The sequence below is a fragment of the Mastomys coucha genome, unplaced genomic scaffold (assembly GCF_008632895.1).
Source record: "Mastomys coucha isolate ucsf_1 unplaced genomic scaffold, UCSF_Mcou_1 pScaffold9, whole genome shotgun sequence".
NCBI lineage: Eukaryota > Metazoa > Chordata > Mammalia > Rodentia > Muridae > Mastomys > Mastomys coucha.
Window position 1 is genome coordinate 105,405,365 of NW_022196915.1, and position 19,946 is coordinate 105,425,310.

General features: G+C 45.3%; 1 protein-coding gene across 1 annotated transcript in view; it reads left to right on the forward strand.

Annotated features, from left to right (window-relative positions):
* Window positions 1-7,153: 7,153 nt before the first annotated feature.
* Rap2a (RAP2A, member of RAS oncogene family) overlaps window positions 7,154-19,946 on the forward strand; it is a 29,021-nt gene continuing 16,228 nt past the window's right edge. Inside the window, exon 1 of the mRNA XM_031361345.1 lies at window positions 7,154-7,737. Within this exon, the coding sequence (XP_031217205.1) occupies window positions 7,424-7,737 (314 nt within the window). The 5' untranslated portion in view covers window positions 7,154-7,423. The remainder of the gene's footprint in view (window positions 7,738-19,946) is intronic.

Below are 19,946 nucleotides of genomic sequence, written 5' to 3' on the forward strand. Positions count from 1 at the left end.
GAGGCTGGGGAGTTCTGCCTCCCCAGAACTGGAAGTCATCAAGTGGTACAGGCTATGAGGCTGGGGAGCTCTGCCTCCCCAGAACTGGAAGTCATCAAGTGGTACAGGCTATGAGGCTGGGGAGCTCTGCCTGCCCAGAACTGGAAGTCATCACGTGGTACAGGCTATGAAGCTCCGGAGTTCTGCCTCCCCAGAACTTGGCTCATGAGTGTGTCCTAGCACACCTGGTACTTTTGCATGGATTCCAGGGATTAAAGCCTTTGGTCCTCATGGAAGGACTTTACTGAATGAGCTGCATCCCCAGTCCTTTGTGTATCCATTTTTTTCTTATATGTGTTTTATATACTTTGCAATCTTGCTTTGAGAATTCTAGCCTCTGAATTTTCCCTAGGAAGCATATGAAGAAGGTAATTTCTACATTCAACCAAAGAACTAGGTAAGACCCATAAGAACGAATCCCTCTCCACAACCCTGAAGGTGCAGCTGGGCTTTAGGTCCTATGCCTGCATATTCCTACAACTTAAAGCAACATGTGCGACAGTTGAGGCTATCTGGATATAGGTGAGAGATCTCCCTCCAGACCCAATGGGAGAAGAGAACGGAGCTTTGCCCCTTTCCTCCCAGGAACACACTTCTGAAGCCAGCTGCAGCTGGTGGCAGTGTTCTGCACTAGGTCCACTACCAGCAGGTTTACATGGCAGTGTTCTGCACTAGGTCCACTACCAGCAGGTTTACATGGCAGTGTTCTGCACTAAGTCTCCACTGCCTGCGGGTTTCCACGTCTTTCCTCCCGGGAACACACTTCTGAAGCCAAAGGTGCTGCTGCTGCTGGTGGCAGTGTTCTGCACTAGGTCTCCACTGCCTGCAGGTTTACACATCTGAGGCAAAACCGAATCTCTTACCACATTCTCTTTTGTTTTTCCCACAAACACATGAAAGAAACTTAAGCTTTTGGAATCACTGCTGAAACAGGGCTCACATACACATAGGCATGAATGTGATTAAGATCAGGATATAAACATCAACATCTCACCTAAAACTTTTTTATTTTATTTTATTTTTGTACTGGAGATTGAATATATCTTAGGGTTCCCATTGCTGCGAAGAGACACCATGACCTCCATAACCCTTATAGAAGAAAACATTTAACTGGGGCTAGCTTACAGTTCAGAGGTTTAGTCCATTATCCATTATTGTCATGGCAGGAAGCATGGCAGCACGCAGGCAGACATAGTGTTGGAGAGGTAGATGAGCATTGTACATCTGGATCTGCCGGCAGTAGGAAGAGAGTGGGGGGGGGTGGTGTCGGGCTTGTGTATTTGAACCTCAAAGCCCAACCCCAGTGACACATTAGGCAAGCCTGAAATTTTGACCATTTTTCCATTAGACATGGGACATGACAGAGGAGGGAAGCATACAGGAAACTGTCCTCAGTCATACAATCTGCAGCAAAGGTACAAGTTTAAGGAGAAATCGCTTTAGCGTGTCTCACTTAGTAATAAAGAAAAACAACTAGATTTCCTCCCTTTCTTCTTTGCTCCCACCCATCAATGCGGTCCCCTGGCCACTTCCTTCAACATGAGGCTCTATGCTAACTCACCTTGGATAACCTCTGACCAAGCCTCTCCTGGGTCTCCATTTTTCTTGACTTCTATAAATTCTTATATGAATTATATATAATGTTATCAGGCCCCGGGAAATTATTTCTCTATTTTTCATTCTTTTCATATTGTGTGATATTTCATTGCTTATATTCTATTACACACCCTTTTAAATCCGATGTTGTCTTATCCGTATTAACTAGTGCTACTCCAGAGGTAATTAACAGTATAACATTTATCTCTCCAGCTAGAATAAAACTCTCTGCGTCAGTTGTTTACTACCGTATCCCTCAAATGCAGAAAGTGAAGCAGATCTCCAAAGAATGGAATGCCTTTGAGCTTCACTGAGCATGTTTACAGGATGAAAATGTCCTCAAACACTTGCTGCATTCTAAGCATCATTTTGTGGGGGCAAGCATGAGGCATCTGTGTACTGGGACCTGAATCCCAGATGCCATCAGCAGGAGAAGAAGGCTATCTAGTTCTGGATAACCATGGCAGAGGCAGTGACTCAGCCCAGCTTCTCTGGCAGTGACAGAAGGAAAGTGTGGGGGTGCAGGAAGCACTGACCCATGCGCCTCTGCTGTGTCCCCTCAGAACGCCCAGCTTTTACGATCTGCCTGGTCTTTTCTCTTCTCCCTTAACCATCAATCCTTCTCGTTCAAGAAGGACCTCCTTAAGCTGCCATTTGAAATAGTTACTCTTTCATTCAACAGATTGCTTCCTCAGACTCATTGCATACTGTGTCTGCGTTCTAGTTTTTCCTTTCAAGAGCACCAAGATGTTAAGTTTTCATAAGAATATGTTTATCTTGCCCCTTCGATTTCTATGCTTCATATCTGCAGATTTACTTCAGCTTCGTGAAGCCTCAGAGACTAGACAGTTCCTATCCACTGCATAATCATCAGCAGCATGTCCCAGAAGCTTGGTGGCCTTTTACTTAGGATTCAGGAGACACCAGGCTTTAGTGGGGAGGGAGAGGAGCCATGATTGAAAGAGCAGGAAACACTGGTCCAGGCACAATGTCCATTAGACTTGTCTGTATTAAATTCTGTGCTTATATGCTTCTGGCTGGACTCACAAAGTCAGAAAATGCATTTCCATTTCATTCCACCCTTTTCAACATTTTTTTTTTAACACAAAGAAAGGAGCTGGCTGGGTTTCCATGGTAACACAAGTGTGACAGTTGAGGCTATCTGGATATAGGTGAGAGATCTCCCTTCAGATCCAGTGGAGAAAAGAGAAATTAAGTTTTCATTTTTTTTTCTTTCTCTCCAAGCAACACACTTCTAAAGCCAAAGGGACCCTGTGGTGACAGTGTTCAGTGCTCGGTCTCCACTGTCGTGCAGGTTCACACATCTGAGGCAAAACTGAATTTCTTATCACATTTTTCTTTTGTCTTTCCCACAAACACATGATTGAAGACTTAAGCTTTTGGAATCACAGTTGGAACAGGACTTACATAGACACAAACATGAACATAATTAAGATCAGGATATAGACACCAACATTTCACCCAAATCTTCATTTATTTTATTCTTGTACTGGGGATTGAACCTCAGCCTTTTTCATTGCATGCTAAGAAGATGTCCCACAAAGAAGCCATATCTTCAAACCTTTGGATCTTAGTTTATAAAAAGGCCTCGCTAAGTTTCCCAGCCTGGCCTTGAACACCATGTAGCCTAGGCAAGCTTGAATCTTGAACACTTTTGTGTTTAGAAATCCTGGTACCTGGGATTAGAGTTATACACCACCACATTGCACCCTGACATCCTTCTGATTATAGCAACTCACCTTTCAAGCAATATTCTACACACTACCACAAACCAGGACTGTATCCTCATCCAAGCCATAACAGGTAAAGAAATATGTTCCTGCTCACAGATTTTGTTTTGTATGTTGGTAGCAAAAAAAGTAAAAACCAACCAAACAAACAAAACAAAGCAACTACTTTCATAAGATGAAAAACTGAGGCCTGTCAGAATGGGAAATGGATGAACAACAGACACCACACCATAGGCTGCCATCTTTACACCTCTTGAAAATGCAGAGATGGTGATAAAATGTCAGGGAGAAAAGCCTGAGAAACACTAGCTGATGTGACTAGTGATCCACCCACAACTTCGGAACAACTTTATTATGTGTAGTTTAATTGACAGTCTCCTAACTCGGGGAACTAGGAATCACAAAAAGACTTGCTTAGCTCCTGGATCCAAAATCCTAAGACAAGCACATACAACAAGTCACTGTCCTACCTAGATTTTTAGCTCTGCATAGTACTAGACTATGTACCAGACAGTGCATAGATAGATAGACTATGTACTAGACAGTCCATAGACAGACTATACAATAGTTATTTCCAGTTGCCAACTGGACGGGATTTAAAAGCACTCAGGGCACAGTGGAAGCACTCTCTGGGGCATGTCTGTAAGGGATTTTCCAGAGGACTGGCTGAGGGCAGGGAAGAACAACCTTGAAGGCATTTCCACCCAACCCACCAGTTAGGGTACTGGATGGATCAAAAGGGAAAGAGGAGAACTGAGATTCAGAATTCCCTTCTTCCAGAGTGTCAGAGATGTGGCTGAACAGCCTCCCACTCTGGCCTCAGGAAGCTAGCCACCTATGCCAAGCCCTTCCCAACCGGGATGGACTCTCTCCTGTGAGGCATGGGTGAAAACAAGCTTTTCCTCCCTTAAGTTGCTGTTGTCAAGTATTTGGCCACAGCACTGAGAAAGGAACCAGTGCAGTTGCCACGTCCACAGAGAACACGTGATGCTTCTAGGATGTACTTAATCCCTGTGACACCCGAAAGTGTTATCACCCATTCAGAGTTGGAAAACTGTAGTTGCTAGAGAGCAGACGTCATCACAACCTAACCTACTAGTCTTACAGAGAGCATCACTTCTGAAGCCCAGCTACTCACTACCTCCATCAGCCTCTTAAACATGGCTGTCAAACCACTCAGACATGAAGCACACAGAGGACCTCCCTCAACTTCACTACCTTACATGAGTGAGTGACTTAGATGGAGAGAGCAGATCCTCTTCAGTTTTGACTTCTATGAAACATTCTGGATGCTTCCTCCTACAGTTTCTTCACTGCCTATCTTCTAAATTTCAAGTTCTTAAACCTCTATAGTACATAGCTGAGAAGTAACGACCGACCCAAGCTATATCGGCAGCCTTCTGTATCCATGCGTCCAAACAACAGCAATTCAAAAGCATTGGTGGATGGTGTACTGTACTGAGCATGTAGGTTTGTTATGATTCGTTCCCCCAAAGACTGTATCATAACCATTAGCCTAACATTTACAGCATATTAGACATTACAAGGAATCTAGAGAGAACTGAAATGTACAAGAGAGTGTATAGGCTAAGTCCAAATATGCCACTACATAGACAGGATTTGAGCATTTGCAGGTTTTTGGTTTGGGAGGTGTCCTGGAATCAAGGGTCCATGGATATTAAGCAAGGAGAGATGGTAGTTGACATTTTCAATTTAACAAGTCACTTGCTCTCAATTGTTTTTTTTTTAATATTTATTTTATGTATTTGGGCACACTGTAGCTGTACAGATGGTTGTGAGCCATCATGTGGTTGCTGGAAATTGAACTCAGGACCTCTGCTGGCTCCGGCTCCGCTCGCCCCAGCCCAAAGACTTAGTTATTATTATATGTAAGTGCACTGTAGCTGTCTTCAGACACACTGGAAGAGGGCATCTGATCTCATTACGGATGGTTATGAGCCACTATGGGATTTGAACTCAGGACCTTCGGAAGAGCAATCCATGCTCTTAACCGCTGAGCCATCTCACCAGCCCCTAAATTGTTTTAAATAAAAACTTGCAGTTACGTTGTAGCTAGGTAATTCAAGCATATGGAATTCTTAAACGTTCAGAAACAATAGGCAGTCGGGGACTCCTAACTCAGAATACATTTTTGCACTTTGACAAGTGACAGAAAAGATGGCAAAAGAATATCCCTCCGTTAGAGGAACCCAGACTGAAATCCACTCTACAATGACCTTGTGGGAAATCAGAACGGTGGAGGGGTACCCCAAGCTCTGACAGAACTGAAAAAAATACAACCTTCGGAAAAGTGTGAGGTAGTTACTATGGCCAGAGTCGTCATTTCAAGGACATAGTTTAATGAAGATAAATGCAACGACCAGTTACCGCAGGTTGGAGTTTTCATGTATTTGCAATTATGGCTGGGAGTATATGGCGAAGACTGGGGGGGCCAAAGAAACGCTGGTTTACAACGGGGTAGAAAATACACATTTTAGGAGGCAGGAACGGAGGACCACAGCAACTGCTGCCAGATGGATGTCTCCTGAGGGACCGGAAAATTTCTCACTCTGAAGACAAAAGTCCCAGTTTTCTCTATTCAGCCCACGATCCGGCCCGCATCCTTTGCCACCACTTCCGTGCCCATCTCCAGGCAGAAGGCCACGGAGGCGGCGTTAGAACCCGCTCCTGTGCCAGGACACGCGGGAGTCGGGCGCTCCAAGCCCGCCCCTCCCGGGTCCCCTGCAGCCCCGCACTGTCTCCACACCACGAACCCGAGAGGCAGAGCGCCGGCAGAGGTTTGATTGGCTCCGCCTAGCCCGCCGTCACTCCTCAGCTGGCTTACGATTGGTTCTCAGACCGTGCGCAAGCGCAAACACTCAGCCCCGCCCCAGGCCCCCGGAGGGGCGTTGGCTCAGTCTACCACTGGGTCTTACACCGATTGGTTGGCAAGATGAGACGCCTCCTCATTGGTCAAGAGTGGTAGTCTACAGGCCAGGCTCGCGACCTGATTGGCTATACAGTGAATCCGAGCTTCCGCACAGACACCCTCGCAGGCTGTTGCGGAGGTGCTCTGGGGTCTCCTGACAGTGGCTGGCAGATCCGCGCTCCGGGTTTTCCAGGCGCCCGTGGCCGTCACCAGCGCGGGGGAGGAGCTCGGCTTACGTCACCTCGAGGGGGCGGGGCTGGACGGGCCGGTGACGTCATCGGGCGCAGACCGGGTTTGTGTGTAGGCTGGGCGCCACCGACCAGCCTAGCTTCGATTTGCTTCTGTATATGGCAGCGGCCCCTAAGGCTCACGTCGTTACGTATAACGAGATAAAGCCAAAGCTCTCCGAAGGCTGACAGGCTGAGTGATGTCGGCCATAGGCCGGCCCGTCCCCCAAGCACGGTGCGCACGGCTTCCGATGCCCACGGCCCCTCTACCGTCGCCTCCCGCCAACCCGGAGCGTGGGAGACTGACGTTGCCCGCCTTTGGGCGGAGGAGAGCGCGCAGACGCACTACGGAGGCCTGGAGGGCCGGGTGGTGCGGGGGGGGGGGGGGGGGGGGGGGCGCGGAAACCGGTCCTCGCTAGAGCGCGCGGAGGGTCGCTAGGCGACGACGCGAGGGGCGGGCCCTCATCTGCACCCCGCCCACCAGGCTGGCTCCGCCCCGGGCAGCGCTGCGGCTGGGCTCGGGCGCGCGCGCTCCAGCGCTGGGGAAGCGGCGGCGGCGGCGGCGGCGGGAGCTGGGCGTGGAGGCGCGAGGGGCGGGGCGGGGCGGGCGGCATTGCGGGCCCGCGGTTCGGGCGGCTCCGGCTCGGGGTAGAGCTCCGTGTCCGCCGGCGCCCTCGGCGCTGCATCGTCCTCCGGCTCGGCCCGCTCCCAGGGCCGCGCGCGCCTCGCTCAGCTGCAGCCCTGCTGCCGGCGCCCGGGGCGCTGCCGCGGCCGTGAGCCGGCGTGTCCGTAAGGGCGGCGGGGCCGCGGGGTCGGGGCGCGGCGCGCGGGCGCAGGTCTATGTCGCGGGCGGCGGCGGCGGCGGCGGCCGCGCAGGGACGATGCGCGAGTACAAAGTGGTGGTGCTGGGCTCGGGCGGGGTAGGCAAATCCGCCCTGACCGTGCAGTTCGTGACCGGCACCTTCATTGAGAAATACGACCCCACCATCGAGGACTTCTACCGCAAGGAGATCGAGGTGGACTCGTCGCCTTCGGTGCTGGAGATCCTGGACACAGCGGGCACCGAGCAGTTCGCGTCCATGCGGGACCTGTACATCAAGAACGGCCAGGGCTTCATCCTGGTCTACAGCCTGGTCAACCAGCAGAGCTTCCAGGACATCAAGCCCATGCGGGACCAGATCATCCGCGTGAAGCGGTGAGCAGAGCGGGGCACTCGGGGCTCGGTGGCTGCGGCGATCCCGGTCCCTGGCTCGCCCGGGCTGCACCACCACCTCCAGGGGCTCAGATTTGCGGGCTTTGTTTCACAAGTAAAATTGGGCATCCCGTTAACCCCCAGCTCAGCCCTTTGTCTCTAGGACATTGGTAGCGCTTTTTCTCTACCCCAGAGAAAACAGTTTCAAACTTGCAAGGAGAGAAGGGATGAGTAGGTGGGCGCTAGGCAAAGGGGAGCTAAGTGTAGGCACGCCTGTGCAGAGTGAGCGCGCGCTCAAATCCACCCTTAAGAGGTTTGACAGCCAAAATTTGCACATACATATCTTGTGACAGTGTCAATACTAGTTAAGGGGACCTTTCTTGTCGCGGAAAAGATTAAATGTTGCCAGGAGGTTGGCAGAAATGGATTAGTGCAAAACTTTAAAGACATATTGGCAAATAATTTGAAGACCACACAACATTCAGTAGGCTTGGCATATAGAAGCACGCTTGTGACATTTACGTTGAAAGCGTGCAGCTTCAGTTCTCTTTCTCTCTTAAAAGCTAGCCTCCCCCCCCACAAAAAAAGGGAAGGAGGCTATTCTTGGAAACCAAACAGAAGTTTAGTGTGAGCTGTGGCTTGTGTATCAGCTAATTTAAAGTTAATGCAAAAAAAAAAAAAATTGAAGCAAACAAGCTTTTTCCTGATGTAAACTTTCAAAGAATGCATTTTGCATGTGGCTGGTAACCTGAATGCTCTCAGTGTCTGTTTTCTCTTGTTGATCCATGTATTTTCCCCTTAACCTTTTAAACATTGAAAGTCTAACGTGTTATTACAGCGTTTTGGCAACATTTTCTAGTTCTTTACTGATAACATTCTTTTCTGGTCCTTATAAGCTGATATACTTCCAGGATTATTCTACATACATTCTAGCTACATTTGGAGTCACCATTGAAGGTTTAAGGAGAAACATTCACACTTACCAGTCATTTGGGGTTTACATACTTCAGAGCTCAGAGCAAGTTATCTGTATTCAGGGAATGCTTGAAAACTCCTTACAAGTGGTAGGTAGGTTTTAACCCTGTACAGTCAAGGAAATGCCCTCTCCTCATTGCCCGCTCCCAGCTACTTGAGTTTGCATGTTAACAACCACACTAGAAATTTCTGTATTCGTGTGTTAAATTCCAAACCACTGAGCAGTAGACATGTTTATAGTCTCTTCCCAAAGTGGACAACGTTGGTAGCCCTGACTTCCCTAGTGTCATTTTTCAGAAATGGGTTTCCTTGCGTAGTTCATGTGGGTGCGTGCATTAATACTGTTCGTCTTGAAGTTGTTCACAGATAAAAATGTAAGTGCTCCAGCTGTCCCACCTTCACACCCAGTTCATGCCCACACGTGTGTGCAGGAGCTGGCATGCTAAGATCCCCGATGGCACGGGCCACATCATGTTGTAGTTTCTGTTGACTTTGTGTAGCTCTGTTTCCCAGTTATAACAGGCTGGTTTATTTACTAGAGCAGTTGGTTGGCACCTCAACCCAGGACAACAGACTGCGGTTCTGCTCACCCAGGCTCAGTAGTCGCCGCTCTTGATGTAAGAAGAGCAGTGATGAGCTTCATTGAGTTGAGCAGCATTTCCTGTGGGGTAAATGTTGTGTCATGAGAGCCTCTCCGGCCCCACTTCCTTTTTTTTTTTTTTTTTTTTTTTTGAGACAGGTTCTCTGTGTTGACCTAGCTGTCCTGGAACTTGCCATTCATACAGACTGACCTCAAATCTACAGAGATTCTCCTGCCTCTGCCCATGGGTGCTGAGATTAAATGGCCCATGTCCAGCTTGGGCCCCTACTTCTATGTCCTGTTTTTTGTACTTCGCCCTAACTGACTTCATCATTTGCCTTCCAGGTCCATAGCATCTTATCAGCTTAAGTCTAAGCAGAGAGAGGGTGAGCCATAGGTTACTCAGTTGTACAACAGTGTATAAGGCATACTCAAACCTGAAGTGGGGGCGGGGGGGCCCTTAACTCCTCCCACTTAAGGTAAGCGTGGTTTTCACATTAGTGTATTTTCTACTCTTTGGGGGACCAGTTCCTTAACTAGCAGTTGCTATAGGAAGTATTCAGTACTTCCGTCTTCTGCTCATTGTATGCCAGCTGTCTGCTTTACATATGACATGTAAGAGTTTAAGGGTTTATTTAAAGTGCCCTAGTGCAGTTGGCATAACTGAAATACTACAGTCGATAACTCACCCATGACCTATCACTGATAAGGAGAATTTTTAAGATCTCTAAATCTATATAGCCCCTTCTACACAGGTCTGCCTTTCAGCTAATAATACATTTCTTCAACCAGCTCACTATAAAGTATTATCATTTTAATATACCACTCAGCATTAAACGTATTCAGATACTTTGCTTTGCTATGCTATATCTTCGAAGTCCGTTACAACGAAACATTATCCAAGTACGTAGGTGCCATGGTAGACTTCATAGCTTTTAGATGTATGTGGTTTAGGAAAATACTTGCCTATTTTATAGGCCCGAGTTTCCTTTTCTGTGAAAGGGAAAATAGCATCCCCTCCCTGTCAGGAGGGTGACATGTTGCCGAGTGGACGCGGGTGCCCATGTGGTTGGTCATTGGTGCGCAGAAACACTGCAAGTCCTTTCTGTCACTCTTCAGACATGTCCCTCTGACCTTTGTTGGTTTTATCCGTGACATATTATTGCAGCTTTAGAGGAAATAATTCATATTTGTAATCACAGTTTGAAATTCCTCGCCTGTTACAAACAGTGATATGAAAGAGTAAATTAGTTAGGAAAAAAAAAAGTAAACTAGTCCTAGGAAAATATTTTGTTGGTTTTGTTGAATAGCTTCCCTTATGGGGAGATTTTATGGGGGAAAAGGCAGGGAAATGAGCATGTAATACACATGGCAACAGAAATGGAGTTTTTCACTGAATTGATATGGTCTAGAATGTTTCATTTTTAAAAATATTAAAACCATCTTTTCTCTTTTTGAGTTAGGTATGTGAACATATATGCATACTTGTGTATGCATTTATGCAGAGGCCAAAAGTTGGCATGTCTTATTCATTTGCCCAGAACCTCATTTTTTAAAAACATTTTCATTATCATGTCTGTGTGTGGAGGCCATGACACACATGTGAAGGTCAGAGGGCAACTTGACTGTCCTCCCTGTTCTGGGTTCTGGTAGGCAGACCTATATGGCAGGCGCCTCTGCCCCCTGAGTCATTGCTTTAGTCACTAGTCTATTGTTGTGAAGAGACCCCATGACAGAGGCAACTATAAAAGAAAGCATTTAACTGGGGACTTGCTTATTGCTTCAGACACTTATCCATTATGTCATAGTGGGGAGCATGGTGACAGGCATGGTATTGGAGACATAGTTCTGAGCTAAAACCTCATCCACAGGCAGAGAGAGGCAGCCGGGACCTGGCATGGGCTTGGGAAACCTCAAAGCCCAGTGACACACTTCCTCCAACAAGGCCACACTTCCTAATCCTTCTGATCCTCTCAAACAGTGCCACTCCCTGGTGACTAAGCATTCAAATGCATGAGCCTGTGGGGCCATTTCTATTCAAACCACCACAACTACCTACTTCTTTTATTAAAAGATGAATTTATTTTTATTTTATGTGTATGAATGTTTGCCTACAAAAATACATGTGTACCACACATATATACCATGGAGGTGAGAAGAGGGTAGGAGGCCTCCAGGGAACTGTAGTTTTAGTACCTTGCCATGTTGATGCTAGGACCCAAACCCAGTTCTTTTGTAAGTGTTCTTAACCTCTGACCCCTTTCTAGACTGCTACCTTCCTTATTTTTTGAGACAGTCTCTTACTGAACCTGGAACTTGATGACTTGGCTGGACAGCAAGCCTGGGGACCCTTCCATTTCTGCCTTCTCAAATACTGGTTTATAGATGTGTGCTGCTGTGTCTTTTATTAGGCTCTAGGGTTCTGAGCTCAGGTCCTGATGCATAGTACTTCTCCATTCCTGTTCCCCCTGCCTCCTCTTCTTCTCTCCCTCCCACCTCTCTTCCTCTGTCCCTTTCCTCCCCTTCTCTTGTACACACACACACACACACACACACAATATATATACATGCACACAATCACAAGACTTCAAAGTCAAGTGACAATCTCAAAATGGCTTTTGTATAAATCATATGCCACTTTCTTCTTTTCCTCCTCCTCTCCCTCCCCCTCCTCTTTTCCCTTTTCCTCTTCCTCCTCCGTTTCTTCTTCCTCTTCTTTTTCTTCTTTTTACTTGAGTTTGGATCACACCAGAAAAAGAATGATAAGCGCTTATATTTTGACAAAATGAGAATTCGTAATGATTTCATAATTTTACCTTCTTACCTGTTTCAGGGTTAGTGGTGGTCCTGACTTGAGGGATCTTGGAACCTACTGTTCTAGGTCTGGATCTTAGGCTAAAGCTCCTAGACTTGTGAGCATGACCTTTAAGTGTGCATGCTCGGGTCCCCGCTGGCCACGCAGATGTACCTCCTCACCAGCATCCCCACTTTCTTTTAGTTAAAAACTTCACTCTCTGGCTTCTCCTGCCTTGGAACCTGTTGTCTTTCTGTAGAATTAATTTTACCCATTCCTTCAACCCAGCTTGAAAGGTTTCCCCAGCTTAGGAAAGCCCTTTTTCTCTTACCAAACTGAATGAATTCCTTTAGCTAACCTCACACCTGACTCCCACTCAGCCACACGACTCAGCCCTGTTTCCCCGCTTCCTGTTGCAGTGTCATTACACATGTTTTGCTGGGATGGTTTGCAAGCATTCTCACTGAGCTCTACATCCAGGTGGCTAGCCTGAGACCAACAGCCCACAGGAAACAACAGTACAGCAACAGCGTAATCTTCAGAGGAAAGCATTTGGACTCAGTTTCCCTGGGCATTTTAGTGTTTCAAGTTAATTTTGCAGATGGAGGAGATGCTTTCTGCCAAGAGTTCATCTACTCAAGCCAACAAGGAAGAGGTCAGAGGTCAGGTGAACAGTAAAGTCAGAGAGGATGTCCTCTGGTTGGAGGAAATGGCATGGGGAGCGACAGGGTAGATTCTGAGTGTTAAAGAGACCAGAACAACTAAACTAGAGCCTTATACAGACCTGGGGAGAGCGGGCTGAGGGAAGGTATCAGATTTTAAAACTTAAAGACAGAAGATTAGTTAGACCTATTCTAGAAATAGCAGTAGAGATGAGATGGTAGATGGCATGATGGTGATGGAATCTCCGCAGTCTTGAGCAGTGTAACTTAGTATCTGTATGATATATAAAGACTGAGCTAGCCTGCTGACTGGAGAAAGACAGGGGGTAAAGTTGTCATCAAGGAGAGGGAAAGGTCAAAGGTGAAAGTGAAAGGCCCTTCACATTTGAAGATGGGTGAGTGAGATTAGAGCAGAGTAACAGGAAGTGCCGTTTCAGCTCAGATGATAATTGTTCAAATAGCTGTGTCTGATAATGAGAATATTTGAAAAGGCCTTGAAGGTCAGGTTCTGTATGAATGTAAGAACTCAGCATCATCCGCAGAGCTCAGATTGAGACTAGCCGACACCTGCTGGAAAGAGCACAAGTGAGTAGATGTGGCTGGGAATAGAAATTAAAAACAAGCATGTATAGATAGTCAAGGGCAGAGCTGGGGAGTCCAGGGCAAACAATGAAGACTACACACATTGTCCTAAGCTGCAAGCCACCAAGCCTCTAAGACTGGACAGGCCGTTCAAGCCTTCTTAGAAGCTAACATTGAATCCAAAGCGAGTCTCTCGAGGTAAAGAGCCTAATGGTTGTGAGTCACTTTTTAAAATTAATGACTCTGTGTCTTGAAAAGTTGGTGACTAAATCCTGTCAGTCAAACATAGAAGAATTAAACATAGGAAAAGATTAATGAGAAATGTTGATCCGCTTAAACACAAAACTGAAGATCAAGAGCTGTAAGGAGTGTGGTTAGGGAATAGAATATTAGCATCAAGCACCTCAGCAGTATGAAAAAATGAAGCTGCTACATACAGCAATGAGGAGAGAGCATCGACTTCCTATCCCTCATTAGAGGAGCTCGGAGTTACAAACGTAACATACTTTAAAACAGTTCTCAGACACCTTGCTCTTTGAAAGCTCAGTCCTCATTGGTCTTTTGTGTCTGGTGTTCCCCACGCACTGATAGACCATCATCATACTGCTGGGTCCAAGCCATCCATCTCCTCCTTCCATTATCTTGACTCACTAGTTTTTGCATGCTCTGAATACTTACGGTGTATTTCCTTAGCTGGTCTTTAAGTGTCTGCCACTTTTGTTAACTAGAGACACCATGCTGTCCTCCCGCTGTAGGACTCGATGCACTGCATCATAAACATTGGTTTAAGATGAGTTTTGCTCTCTGTGTTCCAAAGGTGGCTTGTTGGTTGGTTGGCTTTCTCTTTCTTCTCGAAGGGGAAACTTTTTGTTCCCTGAATTGTAAAACTATAACATAATATCACTATTATGACACAGTAGTTTTCTTGGCTCTCCTAGGTTTAGAATCTTTAAACTTAATTACATTAAGGAAGATCAGAGGAACTGGTAAAAAATGTTTGAAAATAGCCCAACCAACAGGAGAGCTGGCAGCGTGGCAGTCTTACTTGCTAACATCTATTAGCAATGATAACACTTGGATGATTTAATGGCCATGGGAGCCTCTAGGAGATTACATATGGCACATAAAACTGAAGGATAGTTCACTTTTATGCTTATTCTAAGCAAGGACTTGTTGGCACAAAACCATGCACATTATACTTGATCTTTGAGATTATTGTTATTATTCTTATTATTCACAGCTTTTGTGCAGTCAGCACAGATTCTGCACCCAGGGAAGAAAGTGTGAGTCCACTCTGGGTTCACAGCGGTGTTGAGACTCTCTAACTGTTCTGTTCCCATCTACTCTTTCCTTGTGTGTTTGTTGTTTTCCAGGCTAATGGTGTAAAACGTCATAAATACTTTTTAATGGAGATTCACTGTAGAACAGCACTCTTTACAACAAGACTTAAAACTACAGATAGGGGAGTTATAAAAGTAAAGCCTGGAGAGGAAGCGCGGGCCACACTCAGTCCCAGCACCCACTGGAAAAGCCAGGGGTGGTGCACAGGCTTGAAACCGAAGCAGAGACAGACAGGTCACTGGGACTTCCTCACAGGCCAGCCCAGCTGAGTCAGTAAGTTCATTCTCTCAACAGTTAGGAGTAATAGCACCTGAGTCATAGGCACCCAGAATCAAATGTAAGTATTTCTGCAGGATTTTTCTACATAGACCAGGCTGTCCTGGAGCTCACAGAAATCCACCTTCCTCCCAAATGCTGAGATTAAAGGTGTGTGCCACCATGCCCCACCTTTTCATGGAATATTTGTAGTTTACAGAAATATATAATATTGTATATAAATAAAATACAAACATGTAAAATTTAAAGAAATCGAAAATATCTGAGAACAGTCACTATAATCTTATAATGGTATATGGTGAATCCTAAATTGCTTAGCTTTGTACTTTCTGTCTTGTTTTTGTTTTTTAGCTTTGCCTTTTTTTTTTTTTTTTTGGTTTTTTGAGACAGGGTTTCTCTGTGTAGCCCTGGCTGTCCTGGACCTCACTCTGTAGACCAGGCTAGCCTCAAACTCAGAAATCCGCCTGCCTCTGCCTCCCAAGTGCTGGGATTAAAGGCGTGTGCCACCACCTCCCGGCAGCTTTGCAGTTTTAAAAGATGGAAATCTCTTTGGAAATGGAAGGCCTAACGCTCCAGTACTGTCACTTTTATCCCAGTGGTGTGGCTGCTCTAGTAGGAAGCAAACAGCCTGAATATTTAAAATTAATTTTCTCAATCATCCATATGCTCCTCCCCTAACTTTCCCAGCTGTACTACCATTCCTACACACTCAACTCTGTGTCCTGTTTTTGAAAAACAAAACAAGACAAAACACACAAAAAACCTCAATCTTTTGAAACCAGTCTGTGTGCCCAAATGTTCTGAGATGCATGGTTTTCCGCAGGAGCATTAGTTAACTTAGAAGAAACTGTCTCTCCTCCTGGCAGCTGGCAGTCACCAGGAATTCCATGGCCAGGGGTGGGACTGAGTCAACCCTGTCTGCATTTGGGATTTGCTCTGCCTTAGGTTCTGTGCCCGCTGTCCCAACTTCTGTGAGTTCACGGGTGCAGCCACTGAATTGCAGTGTCCAGAGGATAAGCACCACTTCCTTACAGTCCACCACCACCTCTGGCCTTCATACTCTCCCACCTCCTCTTTTTGCAATGATCCCTGAGGCTTGATGGGGTTTGGGTGGTAGTGGTGGAATATTTATTCCCATTAAGGCTGACAGTTCTGTAGTGGCTTATTCATAGCACCTTGGCCAGCTGTGGGCCTCTGTGTGTACCACTCCTGCACAGCTTCTCAGATGAGCATTGGGATGTGCATTGATCTGTGGACACAACAGAGTCATCAGGAGTAGGTTTAATCCCATGTCCACTTAGCAGTTTCTCCGGTAGGGTCTATGACCTGACTCTCTATAGATTCTTGGCCCAATAATGGTGCCAGGTATGGGTTTTAGCTTGTGGAGCAGGGCTGAAATGCAATCAGGAACTTCTCAGTGTCTGCTCATATTGCAGATGTGGGTGTGGCTTGTTGGGCAGTCGCTGCTGCATCTCACACAGTTTGTGGCTGGGTGAGATTCGGGATTACTTTTCTCTTCTGGTAGTCTGCATATCACCTTCCAGCATCGTGAAAGCTAGCTGAAAGGAATGACGCTTCCAGGCCATGCCAGCTTGATTTTACCATGTTCCGTAGCTCAAGGATGCGGTAGCTCAGTGTTAGGGTCTTACAGCCCAGTTCTAGAGGGTAAACAAGAACAGTGGCAGTATCGTGTGGTGTCTCCTGGTCTGTGAGACTTCATTAGTCCTCATCTAAAAGATGGAACTCACGCCTGGCCCTGGGCTTTTAGTTAGCCTTTGGTGTCCAGAGGGTACGGTTGCCCCTAGAAATGACTCTAGTTTTTAATGATCTTCCATTTAAATAGTAGGTAATTAGTGAAAGAGGGTGTTTTGAAGTATACGAGTTAGAGTGGGGTTATGAGTAGGTTTTATTAAGGTTTATGATGGTTTGGGAAATCCTGTCTGTCACCTTAGCGCTGGAAATTTGATGCAGCTAAATACGGAATGTTGGAGTTGTACCCTAACTCACACGTCGCTGGAGTGTTTCTGAGTACATGGTTTAAAGTAGACTGCAGCTGGTTAAGCAAGCACACCTAAGTTGTACATTCTTGTTCATAATATTGACATGTTTCACTGAATTACATAGGTAGGCTGTGGGTTTTGGTTTTTGTATAGGTTTTTATTATTGTTATTATTATTTTAGGATACATTTACAATTTAAAGATATACCAAAATGATATTTTGAGGAGAACTACAATGACTTAATAACTTTTATATGTTTAAGACTCTGGAGGTAATGAAAATACCATCTGTTTACTTGTCTTAGTCCATTCATGAATTGCCTTCACGTTTTCTCACCCAAGATAGCATCCACTGTCTCCTCTACGCAGGACAGACACACAGATCTGAAACCAGTGTGTGTTTAAACCTCTCTGAATAGGACAGACACACAGATCTGAAACCAGTGTGTGTTTAAACCTCTCTGAATAGGACAGACACACAGGGCTGAACTGGTGTGTACTTACTCTCACTGTGTGGCTTGCGCCCCTTTTCAGTTCATTCTCTTCTGGCTCGTTTATCGCCAACGTGCTCTCATCATCTGACTTTGAGACTGCTCTCTTGGGAACCTTTACTCCAGGAACACTCTCTGAACTGTCTAATGCTTTGGGACAGTTCTTCTCTCCTGGTTTTCCTAGTTTCCTACCATGATACCTTATTTAAGAGTGTGAGAGAGTTGGCATCACAGTTAGAAGGAGAGTTGGTGTTTAGTCATACACTCTTGTTCATCCATTGAGGAAAGATGCCCCCTGCCTGTTCCAAACCTAAAGCAGAGTGAGGGATATCGTACAGGATGAGCATCTGTACTTAAAATTTCACCTGAAGCCAGAAGTCCTTTTCACCCTACAGCTTTCTGAACCCCAGCCTGATGGCTCAGTGCAAAAGATCCCACAGCTGCCTTCATGTGACCACCTATGCCTTCATGTGATCACCTATGCTCAAAGTCACAGCTGCACTACAAAGGCTATATAAGTCGGTTACGGGATGTACATGAAACCTAAGAAATTTCATGTGTAGACATGGGTTCCATCCACATGACACGGCAACCCTCCCCAGATCTACAGTCCGAAGTGTGTCTGGTCCGCATGTTTCAGAAAAGAGGTAGCCAGCCTATAGTTGGTACTCAGATCTAATCATGCGATGGCGGAACTGTCTGTCCACACCTACATCTAGTAGCTGGGACATGGGACAGTCATCTGCACTGGTTCAGGAAACAGGTGAAGACAGGTAAAAAGGCTGTGGTTGCTAATAACATCAAATCACTTAGTAAAACCACCCAGGAGGGACATTGTAAGCCTCTGCTTGGCACATTTGCCTTAACAGGGTTGCTTCCCATACTTTTTATTACCTCAGAAGTTAGTAATTCAGAGTGGAAATTCTGTATCATATTCATTATTCAATATATACTAATATTTTCTTCTTTCAGATGCCTCTATGGCTCAATAAGTGAAATATTAGTGTTTTCCTCTGTAATTGGTCATATTTTATTATAGATCTAAATATGCCCATCTTCCAGGTTTCAATGAATGCCTCAAATAACCTATATAATTCTCAAATATGATATTTTATTGTGCAGAGTAATCATACCTTTTTATCTGTGTGATAGTGAGTATTGCTGTGGTTAAAACTTCAGCTCTTACTGTCAATTTAGCTTTCTTTGCATTTTAATTTCCACATTTGCAACATGGATATGATAAATAACTAAAGAAATAATGAACATAAAATGATTCTTTACATGACAACCCCAAAATACCAGTAAAAAAGTTCAAGGAAAATGACGGAAGGGAGGAGGAGACCCAGGTCTCTGTTTCTGGGTAACTGTCTGGGTTCCCGTGGAGCTAATGCAGACTCACGTTGCCACAGCCTATTCCTCTGTCTTGGCCTCACAGGCTGTGGAATGGGACTTATACTGTAGGCCTTCCATCCTTTAAGTTCTGGGTCTTTGTCTGCCCCTTGCAAATTTAACTCTACTGACAAGGACTTTTTAGCTGGGAGAAAATTATAGTTGTCTTTACTATATGTATTTCATTATAAAAATACTAATAAAAATAATAAGCATAGATTATTAGTGTTTGCTAAATAACATTTTTCTTCTTGAGAAGTTGGAAATTATAGTAGATCTTTTCATGAATGCCAAAAGCTCTGCATGGGTAAAGATAACTTTAACACTCTGTGACTGGTTATATATAGTAAAGTGTTGACAGATTTTTCTTAATAAACCAATTCCAGAAAAAGTTTTATCTGACTTTGTATAAAAACCATCACTGTTAACATCAAATAATATGGCTTAAGCCACCTCATTTGCATAGCATTGCCCTGGGCATTATGCAGAATAAATACAGGGTGCTATCTTTAGCCTACATGCCAAAATGTACTGTCAGTGAGTATATACTTGACAGTCCTAACTTACACAGAAGTACAGCTTTAAAACACTTGATTTTTAAGTTTCAAAATATCTTCCACCAGAAACATTGCTTTTATCAGACTACCTTTCTTGGTGATTTTTTTTTCTCATTCTAACTCATTAAAGGTCAAAAAAATTGTCTGTAGGAGAGATAATTATATATTTATGTTGGTAATGGACTAAAGTCCATTGGAGCTGCTATAACAAAATATACCAGCCTGGGTGGCTTGTAAACAATAGACATATATTCTCCACAGTTCTGGACTCTAGAAAATCCCAAATCAAGGTGCCAGAGGATTCAGTGTCTGGTGAGAGCCTGTTCATCGATGCCTCCTCTTGACACAGCTTCATGAAACTGGAAGAGGAAAATTAAATGTCCCTTTAAGTCTTTTCTGACATCACTTCTCCTGGGGGCAGCCGCTCATCCCCTGAAGCCCCTCATACCTTCATTCTCACAGTGGGGACAAAGCTGGGCTCAACATTCGGAGCACAGTGGGTGGTCACTATGTTTTTATCTCCTTTATCCAAGATAAGATTTCCTTCTCCTAGTGACCCACCCCTG